Raw genomic sequence first — 15,732 nt, 5'->3', positions numbered from 1 at the left:
CACAGTTTCATTGTTTGCATACGGGATTGCTCTAAATTAACTATGAAAAGCAGACTTTGCACACTGTACTTGGTTCCATATTTATGGGCTAGCTCTATAATAACTAAGCAAACCAGAATTCACACATTTTCCTTGCTTTCGTATATATGGGATAGCCCCATAATGGTTACTGAGCCTGCCTTTCTACCATCAACCCATTAGCATAGCTCTCAACCATTTGTGTTGCAAAGGCGGGTGAAATCACCCAATTTTGTTTTTGGCGGATGAGACACCCATTGGAGTGAATGGGCGTGCAGGAGGCTTGGTCAGACCTTTACAAGGCGGTGACACCGGCCAAAAGCGTGTGAGTTGAGAGCTATGCATTAGTGACTTCTGTCTAACACGCCTCTCTCACAATCAGGGTTCAAAGTATTTCCAGGAAAGTGTATCTATGATACCAGAAGAACCCTCAGATCCCCCTGTGTGGATTTATTTCTGACGCTCAGGTCCAACATTACAGCAGTGGCAATCTTGCCCGCCAGATTGTGAGCTTCGCGCGTTCTTCCGCGCTTCTCACTCCAAGATCTCGCGAGATCTCTCGATGGGAAGTCCCACAGCAGGCTCTATCAAACTGCCATTTCAGTGGCCAGAGCAACTTTCTACTAGCTCCAGCCTACAATGTGATCTGCTTGTCAGATTTCAGATGCAGGCTTCCTTGGACATGTGGGCACTTGGACGCAGCAGGCGTCTGTAAAAGCCAAAGAGTCTGCAAAACACTTCCAATTGCTGCTAAAAGAGAATGCATGGCATCAACGGCCCACATCGAACGTTTGCTGGTTATATCATAAAATAAGTCTCTAGCAAGTAACGCAATTTTTTCAGGCTGCTGCATTTAATTTATGGTATTTACTGCGTGTGAGCATTTCAACCCAAAATATTTTATGAACGTTGTTGAATATGGTTAAAAAAAAAAAAGCAAAAAAAACATGGTGGAATTAAAATACAAGGAGAGTCCGATGTATGGCACGCGAGACTGCAACAGAATAACGATGGGTGCACGTACACATCTGAAGGCCAGGTCGGGATAGTTTGTCAATTCAATGTTATATGAGTCGTGCGATAATTTCCTGACAGGAAGAACGATGCAAAAATGCAGTGATCACAAATCTTGCACAAAAAGGACATTTAAATTCACTTACAATAGTCAGACACAGTGAAGTGCTTTGCAGCATGATTGCCCTAAAATAAAAGAAAACCAGATGAATGCAACATTTATCGAATAAGACATTTAATATAAGGGCAATTTCACACACAGTTCTCAGTAAATGAATTAGGACACAGCACACTATATGTGCGCCCACCTGCTGAGCTGAGGCAGACACCAGGATTTCCAGAACTTGCAGCTAACCCAAACGCCTGTCTGCCTCACTCTAGTGCTGCCAACAGGACAGACCCTAAAGGTTGGCTTTACCAAACCGGCTGGCTGCATGCCAGCTGAAGGCCACTCCTGCTAGAGCTCTTGACTCTTGAAACTCCATCTCGAACCTGAGTATTTGATTTTCAGGAGAGCGCTAAAGACGCATTTGTTCCTCACCACATAATGATGACTCCTCAATGATATCTGGTGTGCGTAGGCACCACATTAAAACAAACGAAATAAACCGAAATAGTTTCAGCTCTGTAGCAGGAAATCCCTTGCAAGCGCAGGAAAATGCTCATAGTACCACAGTAAGGCATTGACTACTATAGATGTCAAGCAAAACTACGCATCACAACATTGGAAAATGACCTGTCGTTGTTACAGTATTAATTAGAAATATTTCACGAAAAAATAGCATTCAAATAATTATCTGTTCCAAGAAATAAACACAGTGAGGTACATTCTTGTATGTTTTAAATCAAATGTAACATATCCGCATATAATAAAGGATGTGCACTGGCGTTTAATATGCTAGTAGGTATGTCCAGCACAGTGTAATCTGCATTAAGTGAGACTTTTTATAGAGATTTCTTGAATTACATTTGAGAAATGCTGGGGGGAGGAGAACACATGCCAAACAAAAATAAAACAGCTTAAGTGATAAGCTCAAGAGGATTTATCTTCCAGTTATCCTGCTTCTTTTCGAGAGCCAGAGCAGTTTGGGAGCCTCTGCCTTATGGATGGGATTCATGAATCCAGTGGTGTGCTGTCTGTAGATCAGGATTAGCTGTGCCCTATATTGGATCAACCCCCTTTTTCACTTTCAATACCTAGGAATGTGTGCAGGGGATCTGGGGACCAGGCGAAAGATGGTGGGCTACTAATCCTTCGTCCAAGGTGGTATGATGTCTGTGTCTCATAACTATTTAAACTAATAATTTTAAAATCTCAAGTTACCAAAACCTGCAACTCCCCTTTCCCTCAAAGAATTACTTAAAACCAATTATAATGATTACATTAAATAAATATTATACTTTCCATAGAAATACAATGTTTATGTGCCACCATTTTGTATTACAGCAATGTTATATATTAAACTATGTGCTGGATGTAAGGGATGTGTTGCTTGGTATATATTGAGCCTGATACTGAATTGAAAAAGCACACCTTCAAATTCTGGAAGGAACTGAAGACAGTTTTGTTCAAAGATCAAGTCTCAGTCAAACAGTTGATTTGTCCACAGATGTTTGGAACAAGTCTGATTGATGTTGACTTGCAAGTCGTTGCACGTACTTAAAGTCATCAAGGCCATGGTCCTAAACCATCTTAACTGCTGCAAGTGCCTCTATTCAGCTGCCCCAAAGCTCACAAACAGAGAATCATTTCCAAGACACTGTGATTCATCCACTGCACCTTCTGAAAGAAAGGCCCAATGTACATCCACCATAAAATCAATATCATCCTGCTAGGAACCTCAGGTCTTCCGGTATAATTAAAATTACTCCAACGACTCATAGGTGGCAGAACGCTCATCTACAATGACGCTGCCCCTTGTAATTATCTCCACATCACACAGTACAGTGATGAAAATCTTCTAAGGTTCAGGAAACTGCTGAAAACTTTGCTCTTTAACCAAGCTTTCACCAGCAAAGGGAGCCACTCCATCTTGCCTGTAAATTTACTGTTTAAACCAGTCCCAGGCCTCCCAGCGGCCCACCCAAACGGCTGGCCTGGACTTGCCCTTCCCTATCAATGACACGAGGGCCTCCTTTGAACCAGACCAATGCAGCTGTTTGAAGCTCCTGCACGCAGAAGACATTCACATACAGGAAGATGCTAACCTCCTGCACTATTCTTGGCAAGCAACATGACATACAAAAAGGAGATACTTCCCCATGATCCCCTTTTCTCTCTTTGACTTATTTGATGTTCTCAGAATGCTGATTCTGCTTGTAATTTTGCTCTTCCCCTTACCAGCTCTGAATGCCCAAGTGCTGGGAGCAATCTGTTTCCCTCCCCCACCTCTATTCCAGCTAGACCAGGTCTCCTCTGCATGGATCCACAAGTCACCCCACACATGTGTCGCTATGTTGGGCCTCATGAGGGAGAAGCAGCATGGCGCTCTGTGGCTCAGGGGTAAATTGACCCATGTGTGAGCACACCCTTTATCCTAAAGGCAACAGCCAATAACCAAATAATGTGATGGTTGGAAGGTTATTAACTCATATTGACCACTGTCATTGCTCCGGGCAACTTTCCACATCATTGTCCTTCTTATCTTAAATCTTTGGAAATGTCTAAGACTCAGTTAGCCACAATATTGTTGGTTTCTACAAATGCAGGATGTGTAGGATGTGTCAGTATACAGAAGAATGTAAAAACATCAGGATCAATATTAAGGAAGATGTTAGGATTACAGACTTCATTCATTGTAAAACAAAAAAAGGTGTTGTATATACAATGTCATGTCCATGTGGTCTGCATTATACTGGCAGCACAATACGTGAGTTGAGAGTCCGGATCAGTGAACATTTGCTTGTATTGCATAAAAAAGACCCCAAATGACCTCTATCCATATATTGGCAGAAATATCATCAAATGGATAATAAGGCAGGTATAAGGTTTACAGGGCTGATAACTATACCAAAGGACCCCAGAGGGGGAGGCAGATAAAAAGCACTAAGAAAGGCTGAAGCCAAAATAATTTGGAAATACAGAACTGTGACTACAGGCTTAAATACTAATCACAAAATGAGTTCATTTCTTTGATCGATATCCTTATTATGCTAGAATTTACCTGAATCAGGATATCATGCTCACCTAGTGATGCATTTGCAGTCATGGACTAAATATATTGAGTTTTACAGTTTGATTTTGGAGATAAACGCCTTTAAATGGCATGAGGTGTAACAGTTCATGATGGAGTTCTGTACAGTGTAAATATAGGACTAGGACCACTATCAGAATATTGCCAGGAGACAAATGGCAATGATCAATGTAATATGGTTCTCTATAATGTTGACGATTGTTATGAGATATAAGGGTTTATGTTGAAATGTGCTTGAAGCATGAATATTTTGTATGCAATGTTATGATGTTGATTGTTTAACACAAAACAATTGCACGATCCATCTACCAGGCTTGTGGGTTAACCATTCAGGCACCACGTTAGGATTTACATTGTTGGTGTATGGGGAAAGAACCCTTTACATGATACATTACTAGCCCAATGGGTCATTATTTACAGGTTGGATAAGGCGTGGAGTTGATTTCCCTATTAAACAAGCGTAGTGCACGTTACTAGACCCTCAAGATATTAATATGATTGGTCCCCAGGGGGCATATTGGCACATTTGCTTATGATATATTCCTTTTTAGTATCGTTAATCTGATACATTATGAACAAGTGAAGACTTGATCATTTGCCCATCAAACTATTATTAGGCTGTTCAAAAGATTGCTGATCAGTACTTATAGGTGAAGCATTATTTATCACCTTACAAGTGCAGTTCTTTGTTTTGTAAACAGGGCGCGCAATGATGCACACAACGTGCCATAGAAACATATGATGGACGTCATGTGTTCATCACGCCATCGCGTTAAAAAGAATATTTATTCCTTGACGTGACAAAATGGCGGTCTTTTGAAAAGCGGATCACTGCGAGGTCTATTTCTTTGCTCTGATCAGTGCGAATGATGCCACCTGGCTGGTTGAAGGTGGACAGCCCCCAACTCATGTAAGGGAGTGTGCTCATCTTTACTGTAGACATAGGGGAGCTGGAATTTCCAAATGAATCAATATTACGAATCAGTAGGAACAAAATATAATATTATTCTGTTGCAGAAATTGAACCACTCATTGCATAGATTTTCAAAGGCACTGAATTTCTTAAAAAGGTGAGCAACCACCCCATTCACAATTAGAAGTTCCTGGTAGTGGTGATATATATGGCTATTTGTGTCTTGTGGTCTTCAAAACAAAGTCAAAAGGGACATTTCACTAAGTGCTTTCCCCCTTTCTTTTTATTTATTCTTGGGCAATAAGATGCTCTGAATTAAGGAGCTTGCTAACACAATAAGAAGTTTCACCTTCAATTACGAGGGTTTCATTTTTTAAGAGGTACGGATTAAACATTCTGGCATGATCCTTTTGGTCATGGATTATCTTTCAGATTAGATTATGATTAATTAGTAACCATGAGTTTCCTATTATTTCAGATAGTTGCTTCTATCAGAATCACTAAGAAAACGTTATCAGTCCCTTTAAACAAATTGGATGCTAATTGAAGGATATGAGATACAAATTAAGGAGATATGGTAATAAGCCCTCCTAAAGTGTTCTGGCATTTACAATATCTGCAGATTTGTAGAAACATGATTCTAGAAATACACAGGACGTGCAGTCCATGTGAAGTTTGAGATTCCGCCAGGAACTTTCTGAAGAAAGACGCCATGAGGGTCTACTTCCTGAACATTGCACACGTTAAATTGTGCCAATCCTTGGCAGATCTTATACATACAATTATTAAATCTAGCATGATAACACTATTCACTTACAGTATCCCTTAAAACTGACACCCCGGGAAAGGGAGTGTTAGGGAGAATTCTCATAAATGGATGATTTTCCTTACCTAATGAGTCCCTCAGCAGCTTTGCTGGATTTCTAGGGTTCATTTTTTTCACCTGGTAAGAGTGTGAGCCTTTTTTCCACTCTTACATGTGTTTTGCTGTGTGTATTTTTACCATTTGTGTGATCTTGGACTCTGGAGCCTCAACTACTCAATAAGCATCATTTGTATGTGTGTTACACAGCACCTTCAGTGCAGTGACACAGGTTTGTCTTTTAGACTTTCCACTGACTCCATTTTTCTGGGACTGACTATTGTCTCCCAGAAACATATAAAGTTGCCATTAACTTTATGTAGTCTATTTAAACCACAGACCCAGTACACCCCATTTTACATGGTGTATTGGAAAGGGTTAATTCCTGTCCCTTTTTGTCTGTTTCTCTTGGAGCACTGTTTAGCTCCCTTTTCATCAATATTTGGCTGGTGGCAGTGGTAACTACAGCAAAACAAAAGATGTGATGGCTGGAAGGTTTAGAATAAATCTTAACCTCTGGCATTGCTCTGGGTAACCCTCCAGACCATTGTTCTTCGCCTGCCAACCCATAACAAAAGGGAAAAGACCATATGCAAATCAGGCTTGGTCCCACCCACAAAGGGGTAGTCCAGCCCGAACTGATAAGTCACATCCCTTCTGCACGAGACCACAAGCATCCCCAGACATGATTCAGCCTTGTTGGGCATCATCAATGCTTGGGTCTCTAGGCCCAGCAGGCACGGGACCCACGTCTGGGCATACCTGTCCCACTCAGGGTGACAAAAGCAAAACAAAAGAGGTGATGGCTGGAAGGTTTAGAATACATCTTAACCTCTGGCATTGCTCTGGTAACTATCCTAATTTTCCTACCGCGGTTATCTTATATAACCATGGTATTGATTTAGGCTATTTCACTAGCCTCAAACATAAGCCTGCTTGACCAAATACATTTTATTTCGGCTCCGGCTGGGTTTAGTCGCCATTTCTTTTTGTTTAAGTCTTTCTCATGTTTTACTCTGTGTGCCAAACCAGGTTTGGTCCCTTTGTTCGCCGTCCTTTCGCGGGCTTATGCACAGAAGCCCTCCTTAAGGCACCTGAAAGTCCGGGTAGGCAGGATGTGAGGGAGGGGTCTTAGGACCCCTACCATGGTTCCCTTGGCAACCCAAGTCGCACTTCTGTTTGATTGGCTCGGTGACTGTCCTTGCCGGGACAGCCACCCTGCTGTGTGATTGACAGCCAGGCTGTATGAATGGGGTAACACTGCATAAAAAGCTGGTCTCTGGGACTGGAAAGGCAGAGTCGCCACTGGAACGAAAGATCCAACGAGGATCTGATGGAAGAGGACCCCTACAACGACTGAACCGCCCGGTGAAGCCCTGCTGCAGGTCCGAATCTTCAGAAACCGATCCGATGACAGAGACGATCCTCCAGGAAACTTCTTCCATTGAGCTGGTGGGACCAACCAGTTAGCCCAAACCGTGGCACGAACTTTACCGAAAACTACCCTGAACTGTGTGATCTTGAGCAAAAGACTTTTGACCCATTGACTTTGGCACTAAGCCTTTTCTACCTGATTTTATCGCTGTAGTTCCTCTTGCTCAATTACCCTGAATACTTACCTGTTGGTGTGGTTCAATTTCTATTAACTTTGTCTTTCCCTCCCTTTTAAATTGCTGGAGTGTCATTTTGCTCCCACTTCATTTTGTGAGCTTAACTTGTCTGGACATTATTGGGAGTGCTGTGGTGTATTAAGAGTGTGATTTTTAAACTGTTTATAATAGTGTAATGTTATACAACTGAAGAGTGAAATAAATGTATATTCTTTTACTTGAAAACCTTGAGTCAGTGTTTGCCTGAATCATAGTAATTGAGTAGAGTAACTATTGATATTGCTCACTTGCTCTTGAGATAAGTCTGGCTGCTCAGCCATCGCTACCACTTTAACTGTGTAGTACAGTCTTGTACCAAAGGTGAATTTGTACTGTCACTTGTAGTCTTAATTGTGTGTGGTGTTCCCAAAGAGTACTGCATATAATTCTGCCCAACACTGGTGTACAGCGGTGAGGATCAAAGTATAGTAATTACACTTAGAGTGCTGCTATAACCTTGGATCAACTAACCACAAGGCTAACATCACTAAAAGCAAAATCAATCATGTCTGATATGGAAAGCCACAGTCAGGAGACCCTCCTGAGTTACACTGCTGATTATTTAAGAAACATGTGTAAAGAAAGGAAACTCTCTGCCAAAGGCAAAAAGACTGGATTAATTGAAAAGTATTTAAATAACCAAAGTCTGGGGAGTGGGTCTGAAATACCTGACTCTCTAGCAAATGTGGAAAGTATTGAGGATGATAATATGTCTGTTAATGATGAGTTGGAAGAGGTAGATGTGTCTCTTAATGTAGGCCTCACTGCCCCCTTGCCTGCTCAGCAACCTCAACTCTTATCCACTGGGACCCACACAGGTCCTACACTCAGTCCTGAATTCATTGCTCTAGAGAAAATGAGGCTTGAACTGGAATTCAAACGTTTAAATGCTCAAACTGAACACAAACACCAAGAATGTAAACTCAGAGAAATGGAGTTGAATCCTGAACTAGAAATGAAAAGATAGTCTCTTGAATATGCTTCTCTCCCAGAGTTTTCTAGGTCTTTCAGTCCCAAGAGACCCTGTATGCCTAAAGAAATTGTGGGTATGTATGAGGTTAAGCTTGATATTTTGGATTGGTTGGCAATGTTTGAATATAACCATGGTATTCAAGGTCTTACAGGGAATCAATTGCTTCCCTGGCTCTTCTCTAGGCTGCCCGCTGTTGCATCTGATGTTGTAAAGGATTTGGGGGAGGTGGATAGGATGGACTATGAGTATGTGAAGCTAGCTTTAATTGCTAGATTTGGGAAGACCCCTTCCCAGCACCTTAAGAGGTTTAGGACCCTCAAAAAGCATGACGGTACCCCTTGGGCTACCTGGGTATGTGAGTGTTTGAAAAACTTAGCTGGTTGGATTAAGGGTTACAGAGTAAACACTTATGAAGGAATGAGAAATCTTGTTATGTTGGAGTCTATTTTTGATGTCTGCTCTCCTGAGCTCAGACAGCACTTGGCTGATTCTAAGGAGATAGATCCGGAGAAGCTAGCTAAGGCTGCTGACTTGTGGGTTGCCAACAGGGCTACTCACAAGGATTCTGGGGCTACTCAGAAAAAGGATGAGGGGAAACAGCCAAAGAAAGATAGCAAAGATAATTCTAATTCCAAAAGAGGGCCACAAACAACAACCTAAGGGGAAACAACAAGGGAAACCAACTCAAGCTAGTACACCATCTGGACCCAAACTAGATGAAGGTCAGAACAAACCCCCCTTCATCAAGACATTTGGGAAATGTCATGTTTGTGGGTCTACTGGCCATGTGAAAGGGGATCCCTGATGCAAGGGTAAACCTTCAGGGGTCCACACTGTCGCCTAAGCCTTCTCCCCAGAGGAAGAAGTACCTATGGCAAGTGGAAACTTTCACCTACTGGCTGATGAACCCATGCGAGTCTCAGCTAGTGTTTCTTTAGTGTCCCTGGGCTCGTGGGAACAACAGAATTGAGATGTCTATAATTCCATCCCAGATAATACTAAAGAGTATTATAAAGATAGTGTACTTGTGAAGGAAACCCTATCCATCAGAGACACTGGAGCCAGCATAACTGTGGTGGATGAATCATTTTTCAAGGTGGAGGATGTTGCTAAGGCACCCAAATGCCTCACCGAGTTAGCTGGAGGCCCAGTGCAAATGCTTCCCCAGTTACCAGCTCTCATCCAGTGTAATGATATGACTGTCAGAATACCTGTTAGTGTGCAGAGTGAAGTGCCTGGGAGAGTCCTGTTGGGTAATGACCTGAAAACTCTTGGAGTTGTGTCAAGCACCCCCAGGCCTCCCAGTAAAAGGAAACAGGAGCTCACTAGGTCTGCAAGGGAGAGAACCTTGAGAGGCTCTCCAGAGGAATTGATAGAGGAAACTATCTCTCCCACTCCACAGGAGTTGCTCACTGCCATGTCTAAGAAAACAGAGGCAAAGGGGAAACCCAAGACCTCCAGGAAAAAGTCAAACAGCATCCCTGTTCTACCAACAAGGACATCCCCAAGATTGTCCAAAGTCACACCTGTGACTCCTACACCTGCTGAGGCAGAGTGTGAGGTGCAACCTTGTGTGGTTGAGCCAGTATATGAAGAGTCAGATCTGGAAGAAGACACTGTCTTACTTGGAGATCTTGGCCCTGTTGACCATCCTGAGCTGCAGTCTTTACTGGCAGAAGGTGGACCCAACAGGCCAGACTTTAGCAAAGGACAGAGAGTGTCCTACTCTTGAAGGTCTTCGACAACAGGCTGCTAACCAACTTGATGGGCAAGAAGTTGGAAAGCACAGGTTGAGCTGGGAAGAGGGCCTCTTCTACAGTGAACCGACTGAGTCTATCCCTGGGGACTGCAAAAGAATTGTAGTGCCCCTTACTAACAGACTCCAGTTCCTACAGTTAGCCCATGAGATACCTTTGGCTGGGCACTTGCTTGAGTTTCAAGAAGACCAAGGAAAAGCTCTCTCGCTACTTCTATTGGCCTAAAATGGGTTCATAAATTGACAAATTCTGTAGGAGCTGTCACACTTGCCAAACCTCTGGCAAGAGTGGAGCCAAGAATGTGTCACCCTTGGTGCCTCTCCCAGTGGTGGGAGTTCCTTTTAAGAGGTTGGACATTGACATTGCTGGTCCCCTTGACCCTCCCACATCTTCAAGGAACAGGTTTATCCTGGTTGTAGTAGACTATGCTACAAGATACCCAGAAGCCATACCTATGAGAACTGTTACGGCTCAGGCTGTGGCTAAGGCTCTACTTGGTATTTCTACCAGAGTAGGGTTTCCTAAAGAAGTGATATCCGACAGGGGATCCAATTTTATGTCCCGCTACATGCAAGCCATGTGGAAAAACTGTGGTGTCACTTACAAGTTCTCTACAGCCTACCATCCCCAGACAAATGGACTGGTACAGAGGTTTAATCGTACTATGAAGAGCATGATAGGTGCTTTAGAAGAACCCCTTAAAAGAAAGTGGGACCCTCTACTGCCATGCCTTCTCTTTGCATATAAAGTAGTTGTTACACTCACCTGGCTCCCACAGAGGAGTCGATCGGAACTGGACAGCTGTGGTCTCCACCAATGTGATGCGTAGGGCAGAGATGACGGACTGGACTGACCCACCTAGCTTCGTTTGCTTGGCCCGTAGGAATATTCTTCTGCAAATGGAGAAAGGGAATTAACCACCCGTGGAGTTGAGTGTAAATCCCCCCACCCCCGCTGTTCTCCCCAGAGATCGCCTTTGATGTCCCCTCTTATAGTCTCACCTGATGGTTTGAAAAGATGAGCTCTCCATCCTGCATTGAGCGCAGGGGCGCGTTGATAACCAGTTGCTTCACTGGCTCGAAGGAATTGGTGAGTTCCAGAACAATATTGACTCTGAGATTCCCGGCAAGACGCCGTAAGTATAAAGTTCATAAGAGTTCAAATGCCTGACTTTCACTCTTGTCCGATTCCTTGCAGGTTGCAGCTTGACCCTAATGAAGAGTTCCTCGTGGCAACCGGTAGTATGCAGGTAAGGATTTGTATTTTCCAACATAGTTCGATAAAATAATGTCAACATGTAACCTGTTGCTTTCTCCCTTATTCAGGCGCTGAGAGAAAGTATGAAGTCTTGTGGAATAATACCTCCGGCGGTAAAATCAGGTAAGTCTATTGTGGTGAGGAGGGTCCCCTTGTTAGTCCCTTTGTTTTACCTTGCTGTCCTTTTGTTTCCCCTTAGGGGCCGGGGTTCGGCGAAGATGCAGTGGAAGCTGCGCCGACCCGTGAAGAGGAATAGTACCCCCGGTGGTAAAATCAGGTAAGTCTATGGTGGGGTAACTAATATTCCTCTGTGTATTCCCGTGGCTCACCTTGCTGTTCTTGTCTTCTCCTTAGGTGCCGGAGTGCGGCGGGAACATGCAGGAGGATGCGGTGGAATGTGAAGATGCTGAGAAGGCCGGTGAGTTCAGCGCGGTGCTGCAGCAGGCGAGGCGACGCGCATAAAATAACTTCTTTCTTACAGCTCGATGGCGCGATGGATCGGGAATTCAGGTAAGGATTAAAGGTATTGCTCTTGTTCTAACCTTTTCTCCTTCTTTCTCCCTTTTTCTAGGAGCTCCAAACTCGAGGCGGGCGTGGCGGAAGGCTGGATGCAGACTTGCAGGCACGGTGAGCGTTACGCTGCTGGATGCAGAATAACGCGAAACGTGTGCTGCTCTTCGGGCGTGGTTTAAATAGCCTCCAAAGTAGTCCCAGGTGGGTATTCCTCCCCAGCCCCGCCTGAGTAAAAATTAGTCCCTTCCAAGCCTCTTTTGGCTTGGAGCTCTTGCAGCATGGTCTGCATCAGGTAAGTTTGCAGCATGGTCTGCATCAGGTAAGTTTTAATCTATGAGCCTGGTGCCATAGGTGCCAGGACTGGACCCAAATAGCCCCTAGCAGGGGTTGTTGGGCTTGCTTAGGATAACTTGATGCCTGCTTCCAGGGTTGCTGGACGTAGTCTGGGTCCCCGGGGGTAGGCATCATGACAGCATTCCCCCCCAAGGCCCCTCCTAAAGTCTTTCTTCCCTGTGGTTTCGGTTTGTCTGGGAAATTTCGGTGGAATTTTTTCACCAATCGGGGTGCATGAACATGGTCACTAGGTTCCCATAACCTTTCCTGTGGTTTGTAACCTTTCCAGTCGATTAAATAAAAGAGTTTTGACTTTATCAGCTTGGAGTCCAGGATGTTCTTAACTTCAAATTCGGTTTCTCTGTCTACAAGGATAGGGTCTGGTGGCTTGGTTAGTCTTGTCCCTCGTTGCACTGGCTTCAAAAGTGACACATGAAAGACGGGGTGAATTCGCATATTAGCAGGTAAGTCCAACGTGACAGCCACCGGGTTGATAATGGCCTTAATAGAGTAAGGTCCCAAATATCTGGGGTTAAAGGTCTGTGTTACCTTTAGAGGTATATGTTTTGTGGCTAACCATACTTGGTCCCCTATCTGGTTTTGTGGAGTATCACTGCTATGCCGATCAGCATCATTCTTGTATTTTTCTTTCGCCTGTTTTAAATGTGTAGTTGCTTCCTTAAAGGCTGGTGTAATCGTAGTGTGCAGATGGTCCACTGAGGGCATTTCTAAGTGTTGGGGTGAGTCAAGGTCTGAGGTTCGCGGATGGTGCCCATATAAGGTATAAAAGGGGCTTTGTCCAGTTCTAGAGTGTACTGAATTATTGTATGCATATTCGGCGATCCAAAGAATGTCTTTCCAATTACTCTCAGTCTGATGTAACATACAACGCAGGTATTGTTCGACAGTCTGGTTGGTCCTCTCCGTTTGACAATCGGTCTGGGGGTGGTGACTGGTCGATTAGCTCACATCGATTTGCGCCAATTGACAGCATTTGAAAAGAATTGACTGCCCCGGTCAGAGACCAATATGGACGGAAATCCGTGTATGCGAACAATGTTTTCGAGGAACTCCTTGGCCAGGATTGAAGCTGAAGGTAATCCCTTTAAAGGAATAAAGTGGGCCAGCTTGGAAAAAAATATCCACAATAACTAGAATGGTGTAAGAATGGTGTAAGTCTAACGATAAGGTGTGCCATGGTGTAAGCGGAATGTCTAAATGTTGTAAGAGTCCAGCTGGTTTTTTCTTTTGACTTTTGTTTTGGGCGTGAATGCCACAAGACATCACAAATGATTTAATATCCTTTCGCCAGGTGGGCCACCAGAATTGTCTTTTAATTTTAGCTTCAGTTTTTGCAATACCTGGGTGCCCCTCCATTAGGGTATCATGATGACGGGAAATGACTAGCTCTTGTAGTTTCTTGTGTGGCAGAAATAGCCGCCCTTGGTAATAAGGCAGATTGTTGGTGACATAGTAGTCCGGGCCTTTTTTTACCCAGTCCTGGAGGGCTGTAGGATCAAAGAGTTGCTGGATCTTTACCTGAATGTCCTCTAGTGTCTGTAGAGTAGTCATGCCAAGAATTCTTTGTTCGGAAATTATAGGTACTGGTTCTGGGTTCACTTCTGCCTCTCCCATCCCTATTCGGGATAAGGCGTCTGCTTTACCAATCTTACAACCTGGTCGATAGGTTATTACGAAATCAAACTCGGCAAAGAACAATGCCCATCGGAGTTGACGTGACGATTGGGCCTTGGCTGTCTTTAAATACTGTAAGTTCCGGTGATCGGTGATCACAGTAATGGTATGCCTGGCACCGAGAAGATAGTGCCGCCAAGCCTTGAAGGCGTATTTAATGGCTAATAACTCCTTGTCGGTAACCGCATAGTTTAACTCGGGTGCCGAGAACTTTCTGGACCAAAATGCTACTGGATGAAGCTGGCCAGTTTCAAGGTCCTTTTGAGACAGGACAGCTCCCATGGCTAGACTGGATGCATCGGTTTCCACTATGTATGGAAGTTCAGGGCGTGGGTGCTTTAATACAGGTTCAGACGTGAATTTCGCTTTCAGCTCTTGGAAGGCATTTTCAGCTTCTTCAGTCCACATAAAGCGTTTATTTTTTCGCAAGAGTGCTGTGATGGGATGTACAACATGTGAAAAATCCAGGATGAATCTGCGGTAGAAATTGGCAAAGCCGAGCATGCTTTGTACTCCTTTAACTGAACTTGGTGATGGCCACTTAAGGATTGCGTCCACCTTTCGTGAGTCCATTCGGACTCCCTTTGGGGTCAGGATAAACCCAAGGAATTCAACTTCTGTGGCATGAATAACGCATTTTTGTTGTTGGGCTTGCTTAGGATAACTTGATGCCTGCTTCCGGGGTTGCTGGACGTGGTCTGAGTCCCCGGGGGTAGGCATCATGACAGAAGTCCCTCAGGAGGGAGTTGGTTACAGTCCCTTTGAACTTCTCTATGGCCATTCAGTCAGAGGTCCATTGGCCCAGATTAAGGAGGGGTTGGAGAGTGCTTCTTCCCCCAAGCCAGTCAGAGTATTGACTATGTGATAGGTCTCTGGAGGAGAATGTCACACATGATGGCAGAAGCAAGTGATAACTTGAAAGCAGATCAGGCTCTGGTCAAACATTGGCATGACCAGAAGGCCAGCATGGTTGAGTTTACTCAAGACCAGCTTGTATTAGTTATGGTCCCAACAAGGCAGAGGGCCTTGCAGGACAAATGGATAGGACCCTTCAAGGTTGTGGGCAAACTTGGAGAGGTGAACTATTTGGTGGACTTAGGCATACCTAAGGAGGCTCCCAGAGTCTTTCACACCAACTGTTTAAAGGCTTATGTCTCGAGACCAGAAGTGGGAGCTTTGCTTCTAGCTTCAGCTCAAGAGGAAGAGGAGAGTGAATCTCTACTTGACCTCCTCAGAGGCCAACCATTAGATGAACAAATAGAAGGAGTTAATCTCTCTTCTCAACTGACTTCTGAACAACAGAAGGAGTACAAAGTTCTGTTGAATCAGTTTGCCTCCCTATTTTCACTAGCACCAGTCTTGACCCCTTGGGGCCAGCATGATATTCTCATTGGTGACTGTTTACCTGTGCAAAGCAGAAGTTACAGAATGTCAGAACATATGAGATCCCACATCAAAGGAGATGTCAACAAGATGCTTGATCTCAGGGTTATAGAGTCATCTACAAGTCCATGGTCTAGTCCAGTTGTACTAGTACCAAAGGCAGGATCCAAA

General features: G+C 44.0%; 1 protein-coding gene across 1 annotated transcript in view; it reads right to left on the bottom strand.

Moving 5' to 3' along the window:
* Positions 1-15,732, bottom strand: part of LOC138453420 (CD109 antigen-like) — a 1,060,964-nt gene that overhangs the window by 896,495 nt on the left and 148,737 nt on the right. The window contains exon 6 of the mRNA XM_069606254.1: positions 1,179-1,218. Coding sequence (XP_069462355.1) covers positions 1,179-1,218 — 40 coding nt within the window. The remainder of the gene's footprint in view (positions 1-1,178; positions 1,219-15,732) is intronic.

The sequence above is a fragment of the Ambystoma mexicanum genome, chromosome 4p (genome assembly GCF_040938575.1).
Source record: "Ambystoma mexicanum isolate Mex_15411 chromosome 4p, UKY_AmexF1_1, whole genome shotgun sequence".
Lineage (NCBI taxonomy): Eukaryota > Metazoa > Chordata > Amphibia > Caudata > Ambystomatidae > Ambystoma > Ambystoma mexicanum.
Note: the sequence above shows the minus strand (reverse complement) of the source record. Positions and strands in the feature narration are given on the sequence as shown.